The sequence below is a fragment of the Sesamum indicum genome, linkage group LG15, assembly GCF_000512975.1.
Source record: "Sesamum indicum cultivar Zhongzhi No. 13 linkage group LG15, S_indicum_v1.0, whole genome shotgun sequence".
NCBI classification, from domain to species: domain Eukaryota; kingdom Viridiplantae; phylum Streptophyta; class Magnoliopsida; order Lamiales; family Pedaliaceae; genus Sesamum; species Sesamum indicum.
In genome coordinates this window covers 4,501,554-4,515,224 of record NC_026159.1, presented here as the reverse complement: position 1 = coordinate 4,515,224, position 13,671 = coordinate 4,501,554, and the positions used below count along the sequence as shown (strand labels likewise).

The 13,671-nt window shown below is 33.5% G+C and overlaps 2 protein-coding genes across 2 annotated transcripts in view; one reads left to right on the top strand and one right to left on the bottom strand.

The window, feature by feature from the left end:
* On the top strand, positions 460-4,461 carry LOC105177860 (leucine-rich repeat receptor-like serine/threonine-protein kinase BAM1). Its single transcript, XM_011101131.2, has 2 exons — positions 460-3,209; positions 3,814-4,461. The coding sequence occupies exons 1-2, from the start codon at positions 620-622 to the stop codon at positions 4,248-4,250; spliced, it is 3,027 nt and encodes a 1,008-aa protein (XP_011099433.1). The 5' UTR covers positions 460-619; the 3' UTR covers positions 4,251-4,461.
* The window catches only part of LOC105177859 (malate dehydrogenase, glyoxysomal), a 4,133-nt gene continuing 3,416 nt past the window's right edge, over positions 12,955-13,671 (bottom strand). The window contains exons 7-9 of the mRNA XM_011101130.2: positions 13,541-13,630; positions 13,331-13,425; positions 12,955-13,209 (exon numbers count right to left, since the gene is read on the bottom strand). Of these exons, the coding sequence (XP_011099432.1) occupies positions 13,137-13,209; positions 13,331-13,425; positions 13,541-13,630 (258 nt within the window). The 3' untranslated portion in view covers positions 12,955-13,136. The remainder of the gene's footprint in view (positions 13,210-13,330; positions 13,426-13,540; positions 13,631-13,671) is intronic.

Genomic DNA, 13,671 nt, shown 5'->3' with positions numbered 1-13,671 from the left:
GAAGAACACAAATACACCCACTTTGAACACCGATCGAAAAAATTCTAATTTAAACTTGATTCGATTAAATTAATTCAATTATAAATTAGTATATTATACTTATTTTATAATTAATTATTTTTTAAATTATACACTAATTATATAAAAAATATATTATTTTTATTATATGAATAATTCAAATTTAATTGTTGGACAAAAATTTCCCCACCCACACCCTAAAGAAAAAAGATTATTCTCCTCTCGACCAACTTTTTGTAAAAGTTAAATAATACTACTGCGGGGTGGGGGGGGTGCAGCTTTCCCTGATTCCTACGATATACTTCGATTTTTACAACCGTGAATCAAATATTCAAAATCCTCTTTTTACAAATCCTTTTTTCTCTTTCCGGATTCCCAAACTCCAATGTCCAAACACCCCCCAAAAGACATTAGGACAAACGAGGAAAAGGTAATAAACATATTAATTTAAAATACGCCCCCCGCACTTCTTCCCCCGCAACCTCATCTTCTTTCACTCTCATCACTCAACACTTCCTCTCTCCTCTTTTGATTTTCTTCGCGAACATAAAATCTTGAGGAAGAAATAGTAAGAGAAAGAAGAAAGCTGAAGTTGTACAAAATGCGGTTCCTCATACTTCTTTTCCTCCTTCTCCACCTCCGCCCTTCCGCCGCCGCAAGACCGCCCCGGATGTCGGAATACCGCGCCTTACTCTCCATTAAGGCCGCCATCACCGACGACCCGCAATCCGCACTCGCCTCGTGGAACCTCACCACCAACCATTGCACGTGGAAGGGAATCACGTGCGATCCTTCCCGGCGGCACGTGACGTCACTTGACATCTCCAACCTCAGTCTCACCGGTACGCTCTCTCCAGACGTGGGACAACTCCGGTTCCTTGTCAATCTCTCCGTTGCCGCCAACTTCATCTCTGGTCCTGTTCCTCCTCAAATTTCCGACATACCCAACCTCCGCTACCTCAATCTTTCCAACAATGTGTTTAACCTCAGCTTCCCCCCAGAGCTTTACCGCCTTAGGAACCTCCAAGTTCTTGACCTCTACAATAATAACATGACCGGGGACTTCCCTTCGAAGGCTTATTTGCTTGCCAATCTGCGCCATTTGCATCTTGGCGGAAACTTCTTTTCAGGTGAAATCCCGCCGGAGTTTGGTTCGTTTCCTTATCTTGAATACTTGGCTGTTTCGGGCAATGAGCTCACTGGAGCCATACCGCCGGAGATCGGAAACTTGACTCAGCTTAAGGAGCTTTACATTGGGTATTACAATGCATTTACCGGGGGAATGCCTAAGGAGATTGGGAATTTGTCGCAGTTGGTGCGGCTTGACGCCGCCAACTGCGGGCTAACCGGAGAGATTCCCCCGGAGATAGGAAATCTGCAGAATCTGGACACTCTTTTCCTCCAAGTGAACGGGCTTTCCGGCAGCTTGACACCAGAGCTTGGCAACTTGAAGAGCTTGAAATCTATGGATCTGTCAAACAACATGTTTTCCGGTGAAATACCGCCCTCATTTGCAGAGCTTAAAAATATGACCCTCTTAAATCTTTTCCGGAACAAGCTTACCGGCTCGATACCGGATTTTATTGGGGAGTTGCCGGAGCTGGAGGTTTTGCAGTTGTGGGAGAATAATTTCACTGGGATCATTCCACAGAGTTTGGGAACTAATGGAAATCTTCAAGAAGTAGATGTTAGTTCAAACAAATTGACCGGAAATCTACCCCCAAATCTCTGCAACGGCAATCAGTTGCGCACATTGATTACTCTAGGGAACTTCTTGTTCGGCCCTATTCCTGAGTCACTGGGACAGTGCAAGTCACTGACTCGGATTCGAATGGGGGAAAACTATCTAAATGGGTCCATTCCGAAAGGGCTATTAAGTTTGCCTAAGCTAACTCAAGTTGAGCTTCAAGATAATCTTTTGTCTGGTACTTTCCCGGAGACTGATGGATTATCCACGAGTCTGGGGCAAATTAGTCTTTCGGATAATCATCTCACCGGGCCGCTGCCGCCAAGTATTGGGAATTTTGTTGGTGTTCAGAAGCTTTTGCTTGATGGAAACAAGTTTTCCGGCAGGATTCCAGCTGAAATAGGGAAGTTGCAGCAGCTGTCAAAGATGGATTTCAGCCACAATGAGCTCACGGGCCTCATTGCACCGGAGATAAGCCAGTGTAAGCTGCTGACGTTCGTTGATCTTAGCCGGAATCAGCTCTCTGGTGACATTCCAACAGAGATTACTGGTATGAGGATTTTGAACTACTTGAATTTGTCAAGAAATCATTTGGTGGGTAGCATTCCCTCTTCCATTGCTAGCATGCAGAGTTTAACTTCTGTTGATTTTTCATATAACAATTTGTCTGGTTTGGTTCCTGGGACTGGTCAATTTAGTTATTTCAATTACACTTCGTTTCTGGGCAATCCCAATCTTTGTGGACCATATTTGGGGCCTTGCAAAGAGGGCATTGCCAGTGGTGCTGGAAGGCCTCATGAGAAGGGGACTTTCTCTCCTTCTATGAAGCTTTTGCTTGTGATTGGGTTGCTTGTTTGTTCGATTGTGTTTGCGGTGGCTGCAATTATTAAAGCACGGTCATTGAAGAAGGCGAGCGAGGCTCGTGCTTGGAAGCTTACTGCCTTCCAACGATTGGATTTTACTTGTGATGATGTCTTGGATTGTCTTAAAGAGGACAATATTATTGGTAAAGGAGGTGCTGGTATTGTCTACAAGGGACTGATGCCAAGTGGTGAACAGGTAGCTGTGAAAAGGTTGCCGGCAATGAGTCGTGGCTCTTCCCATGATCATGGGTTCAATGCCGAGATACAGACTCTGGGGAGGATCCGGCACAGGCACATTGTTAGGTTATTGGGTTTCTGTTCCAATCACGAAACAAATCTTTTGGTCTATGAATACATGCCTAATGGGAGCTTGGGGGAAATGCTTCACGGCAAGAAAGGAGGTCATTTGCATTGGGATACAAGGTATAAGATAGCTGTGGAGGCTGCAAAGGGCCTCTGCTATCTTCATCATGATTGCTCACCATTGATTGTTCATCGTGATGTCAAATCAAACAACATCCTCCTAGATTCTAATTTTGAAGCCCATGTAGCTGATTTTGGACTGGCCAAGTTCTTGCAAGATTCCGGCACATCAGAGTGCATGTCCGCCATTGCTGGTTCTTATGGATACATTGCTCCAGGTATGCACTATCAATCTTGATTAATTTTTATGACTACTATTCTTATGACTGTAGCTGAACCTGTTAATTTGCCAATCATGGTGTTGAAAATTAACACTCAACTTTTGACTCGAGATCTAGTCGCTGTTCATTTGTTTTAGAAGTTCTATCGAATTGAATTCTGTGCTTCAAAGTAACATGCTTAGTCCTGGTTTTGTTGAAATCAATCTCTTTCATGTCATTGGTTTTCAACTACCATTTGAAAAAATTAGGTGTAAATCCATGACCTTTGATCGGAATTTATATGAAAATAGGTGTCTCTAAATGAGACTGCTCCCATGAAAACGATACTGAATGACTTAGATCGTGACTTGGTTGCAAAGTTTATTGCAGGTTTTACTTTCTTGAATAGCAAAAGTTACAGTTGCTGTAAATTATATAGCATTATTTGATCTGTGTCTGAATGTTAACCAGTAATGATTTATAAAATCTGCCTATACTTGCCCAAAATTTACTAAACTCTTTCTTTCTTACAATAGCTGTAATTTTAATGAATAGACAAAAATAACATTAAATGATCACTAGTAGTGAACTTCTGTTGCTTGATTATTATCCCTCTCTGTAGAATATGCCTACACACTCAAGGTGGATGAGAAGAGCGATGTATACAGTTTCGGTGTGGTTCTCTTAGAACTTGTTACTGGCAGAAAGCCAGTTGGTGAGTTTGGCGATGGGGTGGACATAGTCCAATGGGTTAGGAAAATGACGGACGGGAACAAGGAAGGCGTTCTCAAGGTACTTGATCCAAGACTCCCCACGGTCCCCCTCCATGAAGTGATGCACGTCTTCTACGTAGCAATGCTTTGCGTAGAAGAACAGGCAGTCGAGCGTCCCACCATGCGCGAAGTCATCCAAATACTAACCGAGCTTCCTAAGCCAACCGCTGCCAAACCGGGAGATTCAACTATTACCGACTCTAGCGTAGATTCTCCTGCTACCGAAACAAAAACCCATAATCGCCAGGCATCCCAATCACCACCACCAGATCTTCTCAGCATCTGAAGGCATCAATGGTGTTTCTTGAATTCGGATAAGCTAATTAGTCTGTTCTTCATTTTCTTATTGCCCTTTTTATTTTTCTTGGTCCTGTATTTCATTAGGGGTTGGGTTATTTAATCTTGACTTCAACATGTTGGTCATTGGTTTCAAAGTTTGTGTACAGAAACAGTGAGGGGTATTTTCTAAAAGTAGTATAAATTATCTTGTTGATGTCGCTGGTTGTTCTTATTGCAAAGTAGAGCTGTAGTAACTAAGGGGGTGTGGATTACAGACAGGTTTGTTTTAAAAAATGAAAATGGGGGTTGGGCGGGGACCAAGAAGATTGGACTGAGTGAGTGTGTATGGAGTGGTGTGCAGTAGCTATCAATTACCAAGACAGTGGGGTTTGGTTTGGTTTGGTTGTTAAATAAGTCGCTACTTATGGGTGGCGTTTCTGGTATTCATTATGAGAAATAAATTCTACTGAAGCACGAGGCAATTAGGGTTGCTGCTGCTGCTCTGCCCTTTCCCTTCGAAGCAAGTAAACTATAATAAACACCTCTTTCTCACTCTCTCTTAATTATACAAAATCTACTTCAATTAATGCTCATTGTCCTCACCCCACCCCTTTGCTGCATTTCCTCACTCTACAACTTATATACACATTTAAATCTCTAATAATATATAGCACTATTTTTATTTTATTATTTCTTTCTTATATTTCCAATGTTAACAAATCGAAGCCTCAACGTACACAGTTTTGTCAAGAAATGCAAAAGTATACACTATGTTTATTTTTATTTTTAAGTTATTTTTGGATGAGTCAAAATATATTTAATATTTGTTATCATACAAAAATACCTTATTTGGATGATTTTATCTGTTTTAGCATATGTATACATATACATAAATATATATATAAAAAAAACATGATTTGACAATGAACAGTAATTTTTATTTTTCAAAACACAACATTAAACATACAATACTTATTTCAAATTATCTCTAAAAATAAATTCAAACATACATATTATTTTTAATAAATACTTATTTATTTTTATTTTTTTCTCTCTATCTCCACTTAGAAAATGAATCCAAACATTATGATATAATTTTAAGAGTTTTGGGAGACAAAGTGCTTGGTTGGAGAGGTGTAGCATTGTTCGAGGCAGCATCATGCTCTATTTACTCAAACATCTACCTTAAAATTTTTACATTTTTTTATATTTATATTTTTTATGTCAATTTACGTTTAGGGATTTATTATTGGATAAAATGAGTAGTTTAAAGCCCTGATGGAACTATTTATGGTATCAGTGTGCGTATAAAACATTAGATTTTATTTTAAATATAATATTATGAATTATTTAAATCAATAAGGTTAGAAAAATTTAAAATGTCTGTAATAATAATTATTTTCTACTTGAAGAATCCGTATATGTATATGACAATGTTTAACTTTAACTATTAAAATTGTTAGGACTAAGGATTGTATTCTTACTCAAATAAAAAAAATAAAAGTAAATTTCAGTCCTACTAACAATCAAATGTTTTATTATTGGGTAAATTCTCGAGATTAGATCAAATTATACAAATACCGTTTGTGCTTTACAAATCTACAGCTACACCTCAATATTTTTCAAGAAAGTATTGTGTAAGTTTTGTATTTAAATAAGGAGTGTAATTGCAATTATAATTATAATATTAAAAGGAACGTAACTATAATTTTATTAAAAAAAATTATGGAGTGTTTGTATATTTTGAATTAATTTTATTTAGATTTTATTATTTGGATCAAGATTAGAGTGATGAATGATACCACCATAAGTCCCAATTATTTCGGTTGTTACATCAGACACATAAAGTCCCCACAATATTCTGTCATAAGACACCAGAATTATTGGTCTAAAAAGAAACCACTCCTCCTGGGCACGTTTCTTCGGTCTACCAATAATAGAACCCCAACACTGGGTACTCATAATCTACACATTTTTCACCCAATTTTACAAATTACACCAATTCTGCTTTGTAATAAATTTTACGAAAAAAAAAGGAGAAAAAACAGTTTTCAAAAGAAATATCTAAGTCTTTTTATAGTAACAATAATTATATGATTGGATCTATATGTCAGATTCTCAATAAATTCAACTACAAATCGAGTCACATCATTATAAAAATATAGCAAAAATAACAAAATAAATTAATTGCGATAATTACACTCTCCTCTCCTAAAATTTGGTATAATTACATGTAGATCCTATGTAGTTTGGAAAATTACATGTAGCATCCCTAAAGTTTGCTTTCGTCTAACAAATTAGTCATTTCGTGAGTTAAAATTCACCAAATTTATTGATATTAATAAAAAAATAAAAAATAAATTTATAATTATCCCCAATTGACTTATTGTATGTTAAATAAATTTTTTTATAATCAAATTACCCTCACACGTCTTCACGCGTTAATGCATGTGAAGAAGTATGTCTTCACTGTTATAAGGGTAGTTTAGCCCAAAAAAATTCAATAATAAATCATTCGGGAGTAAATATCAATTTTCATTCTTTTTTTCTATTAATATTAGCAAATTCAATAAAATTTGACTAATAAAAAAATTTATTTATTAGATTAAAGCAAATTTTAGAAGAGATAAAAATTACACCCAAATCTTATGAAAAAGAAGTATAATTATCCCTAAATGATAATAAATTCACCCAAACACTTGTACATTAAAATGTAGCTGGAATTGATGATCTTAAATTTGAAATATTAATCTTAATTTAGAATAGTGTGAGTGGCATGTGTACATAGCAAAACTGAGAGTCCAAGAATGGACTGGGGGCCTACAGCGTAGACCGACAGAAGGAGCGGATGATTGCCACTTTTCTAGTACATTATTAACCTATTTGGAATCCTATAAAATGGACTGCTGCTGAGTGGTAACTAAGTAGAAAGGGACGTATATACCCAAATAAATTATGAATAATTTAATCACAAACAATTGGGTCTAAATTCCACTAATTGATCTATCATAATATCTGAAAACCGCACGTACATCGATATCAGTACCATCTTGTCTCTTCTCTTGCAATTGCATCTCATCTTCTCATGCACTCTCTTGCAATTTTTATTTTTCTAAAATCTGTCCTCCAATTCTCTTTTTCTCAAATTTCTTGTTCTTTTTTTTTTCACTGTAATTTTTTGTTTTCAATTCTTTTTTGGGCTTATAATAATATATAGTATAATTAACGTTAAAATTTATATTTCATGAACAAATTCGATGTAATGTATATGATTGATATCGAGTATATGAATATTTATTTTATTTTATATGAATTATTGTAATTTATTTATTGTTATTAATAAAAAAAATAATTATCTTGCACCTTTGAAATAGATTTCATGGATTTCGGTGGTTACAAGGAATTGAGAGATCAATATTGATCATTTTTACAAGGAAAAAAAATGATAAAATTAACTCTCTGCTTATTAGTCGATTAAGTCTAATTTAATTGGCGAAATTGAGATTCTGTGATTTTAAAATCATGGGTTTTAACCCCACAAATGTGTGGGCTGGTTCTATTTAATAGTTGTTGTCTATTAAATACAATTATCTTATATTAATAAATAATATATAATTATTATTATTGTTGTTGTTGGTATATTTTAAATATTAATATTTAATATTAATGATTGTAATAATACGTTATTATTTTTTTATTTAATTGTTTTTAAAAAAAACAAAAGATTAATGATGTACGATCTTTTTTTTTTTTGTTTGAAAATTTTTTATTTGAAATTGTGTATCATTTTTAGAGAGAAAATTTCGTAATGTGATGTTAATTTTGTGACAGAAGGAGTAATATAGCATCGTCGGTGATGGGCACTGATGGGACAGGAGGACATACTGATAACTTGGCGATCGGGAAACCGTTGGATTTTTGCTCTTTGGAAGTATTGTTCCCTTAGATGATGAGATTGGACGAGAATGATTGATTGATGGATGGATGCTATTTCGCTTTGTCCATGTAAAAGTTTGAATAGGGTGGTGGCAAATACCTGTAAATTAAGCCTCCTTCTGCCTCTAATTCTATTCTAGAGAGCTTTTATATTTATTTATTTAGTATGATTTCTTTAACAGGATCCCATGCTATGTGATCATTCTATTGTTGTCCCGATTTTTATTTTTTCGATTCTTTTTTTTGAAATTTATAAGTAGCATAAACCTTTATTTGCAATTAAATTAAAGGGGCCCATTAAATGATGCATTTAGTTTTGGTGGGACGGATGCAGTAAATGAAAAAAGCAGGTGTTTGATTTGGTTCTTCCGGAATTAAATGCTTGAAAGAGTGCAGAAATTGCAGTAACATTGTCTGAAAGGAATGCCCATTATTAACTGTTCCAACTCAGTATATGAAAGTTGAGTAGTGAGCAGTAAAAATCAGGCACTCCGAAGGTCAACCCAACTACTACACTTGACGCACGGATCAAATATACGACCCAATTTTTTCCTATGTGAGGTGTCTGTGTCTGTATCTGCCGGAAACACCTGCCATCGATCATCCTTAACAGTGTAGCAAGGGCACTGGTGATGTACAGTGAGTCATTGCTTGATTGACTGCTCAATGCCAGTCACTGATGGGACTGCTGCAATCTACTACTATACTTTGTTCCCCTCCCATGCATGAAACTTTGGAGAAGTTAATGTTGTGAACTCCTCTTTGTTCGTGAAACAATACAAATTTTCTGTATGCTTGAAATTATTACATGTTACTATTGATCAAAACAAAAGGAGTATTACATGACAAATATGATAAAGACGACATGCAGGAAAATTACACTTGCTTGCTTACATTTTTGGAAGTTTTGCATCTCAAATATTTAAGTATAATGTAGATTAAAGATTAATGTGATTGAATGTTTGAAACAAGTAAATGAGATTAATTAACGTATATCGTATTAAGATATTAATATCATTTTAGTATAATGAATTCTTCTTTACATTCTCCTTTTGAAAATATTTATGTAAATTAATTAAGCATGCGAAAAATGAAACATCATTAACACAGATAATCAATACAATTCAAATCGTAAGGTTTACCCGCCATAAAATAATAGAATATGGTGATGCAACTATTACAAATCGGTGAAAAATAATAGCGCAATAATTAATTACTATAGTTAAAAATAAAAAATTATGATAAATACTAATTAATCATGATTACATAATTAAAATATTAGTTAAAAAATAAAAATTATGACAAATTTTTGACATATGTAAAATAATAGCGAAATTTAGTTAGTCGTGGTCAAAAATTAAATTTTTACATCTATTTTATTTAACACTTAACACTGGTTAAAAAACTGTAACAACGATCAAAATCAATCCCAACTCATCAACTTAAAAAAATTAAAACTAGAATTTAAGGACAAAACCTTTTGTGGGCAATAAAGTAAGAGGAAATTGGGAGAATCCATGAATATTTTGTAATCAGACATCCTAGTCTCTTTCGTTGGCCCCTGTTGCTCCCCTTTCACACTTACATTAACAATCCAATAATTCAAAAATTCAACTGTTCGACGTCTCACTCTACTACTTTATGGGTTAATTGCATTTGTCATTTTATAAAAATATTAATAAATATTTTTAAAATAAAAAATAATACAACCCCTTATACCTTTTTAAAAAGTTCACTGTCTTTCAAAAAGTTTAGAAAGTGGCTTTGCTTTTTTGTTTTTTAATTTAAAGAAATAGAACAAAAAAATACTACTAAACAAATAAATATTTCTTACATGCATTGTTCTTAATTTCTAATTAAGTTGGTACTAATTAACACCCAACGAAACATGTTACGGCTTAAATTTTTGAGCTTTTCATGTGTAGATGGCTTGATATGGTTTCATTAGTTACATATATTTAATGACAAAAATTTTATTTTAAATTATAAAATCATGATCGTTATAAGTTCAATAATACAAAAAATGACGTACCGACAATATCGACAATTTAGTGATACTTATATTGTGACCATTCAACATAATATTAATATTGGTTGATAATTGTCAGGTGTTAAATAATATATACTAGTAATTTGTGATTCACCCTATACTTGTGCAATTTTTGTAAATACTATTTAAAATAAAATATTTATAAAATTGTATTATTTAGTAAAGTATATATACAATAATTAATTAATATTGAATTTGTAAAAAAATGGTGATAGAAAAAATGAAAGAAAATTAAAATAAAATAACTATCAAAAGATAATGGGGATGAAAAGTTAGACGAAAATTTTAAGAAATAAATTAAATATAAAAAAACATACCAAAAAAAGAAGAAAAATCAAAGAGGTGCTCTCCCTTGACCTATAATATAGATGTATATTTATATATATGTACATAACTCTTAACCATTACTAATTAATTCCGCAAAAATCATTCTTGAGGTTAAAAAAATAAAATTAAAATTGCTGTCCTTACCAACTGATTGTGACAAATTTAACATTATTACGTATTATTATTTTGATATAATTATATTTATATCCCTTGATTTATGGTTTTTTTTACACAATTTATTCATACCTTTTGGATTATTACACATATACCTCAGGAACATCAATATCATAACACAAACTATTCTTATTTTTTTTATTATCATAAGTGATTTTTGAAATTATATAAAAAAATATAAATAATTTGTGTAAACAGATCATAAATAAAAAATCGTATAAATATAATTATTTCTATTATTTTTTGTAAATTGGAGAAACTGAAGAGTCCGAGGCAAATTCTGAAAAGCTAAAAGTAAAGCGATGGGCAATACTTAGAAAGTAGTGAAAATTCAACGTAAAAAGGGCAGTGGGAAGCAGGACAGAGATGGGGGGCAAAGATATATATATAAAGTGAACCAAAAGAGATTTTTTCCACTACCAACTTGTAATAATTTCACCTCATTAAAGTTGAAAACGGAAATATGGGATTCTTTATTTTAATAAAAAATTAATATTCTGCTTTTACAAAACCCTATTATTATTGTGTGGAATGAGACCGGAGGTTGTTTGACTAATTAAGGTTAGAACCATAATTTATGAGTTTTTGTAATAATTTCAGGGTTAATGATATTCATTTTTCTTCTTCTAGTTTTCAAAATTATAATTAGAGCTATTTCAAATGCAAAATTTACAAGATTACAAATACAACGTGCAGGATGGATTTTAGATTAAACTATATTGAGGCCAGCAAAAAATTTAAGTGAAATTCCAAATCTATCCCTACTTACCCGGCAATTCTTATATAATTTTGCCGAATAAAATATATACTATTGATAGGAATTAAAACCTTAAGGGTCTAAATTATTTCGGTCTGAGTTTAATTAACTTTAAATTAATTACATAATAAGTATAATATATTTATCAAAGTATATAGTTACGCAATAATGCAACCTACACAGGGAAGATGAAGACGACAACAACGTTATATCTCCACCCAAACAATGCAAGAAAGAGGACAAAAGAAGAAATTGAGGGGATGGAATTATCATTGCATGTACTGCAGGAAATCGGACATGTAGAGCAATTGTAGGGTGAGATTGGAAATCATTTATGTTTGATACACTTGATACATATTTTCCACAAAAGCAAAAGCAGCTTTTCAGTTTGCATCAATTTATGTAAGTGAATGAAGGTAGCACAATAATTAAAGTCATTACATCGCAGTAGAAATGTTGTAATGAAGGAACAGCAATCAGATTGATTCTTGATTTCTCTCTATGGTAATGGTTTTGTCCACACAGCAAACCCATGCTCAATCCCCACATTTTGATCGATTAGGTCTTGATCTAATCATTGAAGCGATATTAATTCATGACTCAAACCCTATAAATGTTTCCTTAAAGAAAACCCTAATATGGGATCATGAATTTTGTGAAATCTGATTGGTGAAATTGTAATTTTAATCCGATAAGTATGAGGGTGTCAGTTGTAGTAAAGCACGATTTTTTTTGGCAATTTCATCCTGTAAGTAAATAATTAGTTAATGTAAAAATTTACGCTGAAACATGCGATAAAGCTCTTAAATAAGTATGCTGAGTCGAAGTTGTTGGATGGATTCTAAAATTGATGGCGTTGTTGTTTGTAGATGGGATTGGGGCATCAGTCCTGCTGTGATCAACCTATAGTTAATATATCATACATGGAGCCCAAGTAGTAAATCCATTAGCCGAACAGGCCGGATTGTTTGTGTTTCATTTTCACGTTTAACTGGAAAATATGTATTTTTATTTTCATATAAAAATATATTTATATATTTATATTGAATTATAGTGTTAAATTATTATATTTTTAATAAAAAAATATATAAATAAATATAAATTTATTTTAATTACTGTTTTAAAAATTAAAAATAAAACACAAACAAAATTGTAAGGCTTTAGACTTGTATGGTGAGACGGTCTCTTTTCTCTAGTATCATTTAACCTCGTATTTGCAGCAACTTTCCCGAATTTTTCATATAAGTATATAATAAATAATATTTTATATCTTAAAATATATATATAAACCAACATATTATATTTTAAAAAAAAACAGAAAGCAACAACAAAAAAAATTAATTTAGAGATTTTATCAACGTAACAATAAAATTAATATTACCATATTATAAGTGTTACTTGTGAGAGAAGGTGGTCTTTTCTTAAATATTAGTATAGAGGTAAACCTCCGACAAAAAGACGCAGAGAGAAATGAGAATTGGGAGGATCCATTCACCTATTATCTTTATTATTCTATAGAAAAAGGGTACATCAGCGTTCTCAAGTCGCTGTCCAGTTTAGGAACAACAAGGACTACCACTTATTACAGGAAGTGTGATCGTTTGAGGATGCAAGCTACGCTGGTCGACAAACTCCTTAAAGCTCCATGCTCATTTCCTCACAAACGAAACACCCTTTTCAATGCTTCCCGCCAACTCTTTCTTTGCCTTCTCCAAACCAACCCTGATAATAGCAAGAGTCGAGTGGGATTTTAATAAGAATCAAAATTCCAAGATTTTCTACAAATTATAAGGAATGAACCTAGGAATTATAACTGGATGACGTAAAGCGTATTCCGTCAGACCTTTCGTATTCATTTAGTGGACCGAGTGGGTAGATCTCCTCGACTCCATTGCGCCCAAGGCGCACTCTTGAAGCAAAGAACGGAAGTTCAGTTACCTGAGACAGAGCTCGACAACTTTAGCATCATGAGGTAGAAAAGCATAGGTTTAGTTGATACAATCAAGGAACATCAACATGGCTAATCAAACAACCAGAACAAGTAAAAACATGCCTGAGAAGACACGAATGCACATTCGACAACACCAGCATCTCCCCTCAATCCTCTCAAGCAAGCATCAGCAAATTTCACAGCTGCGTATGCCTGTAACATTTGTTGAAATTTTTTCTTCAACATTTGCGAGC

Bases quoted from the DNA above. Each gene is read 5' to 3' on its own strand.
- LOC105177860 (XM_011101131.2), top strand. From the start codon at position 620: ATGCGGTTCCTCATACTTCTTTTCCTCCTTCTCCACCTCCGCCCTTCC. The intron at 3,210-3,813 runs GTATGCACTATC...CCCTCTCTGTAG, and splicing joins TTATGGATACATTGCTCCAG to AATATGCCTACACACTCAAG.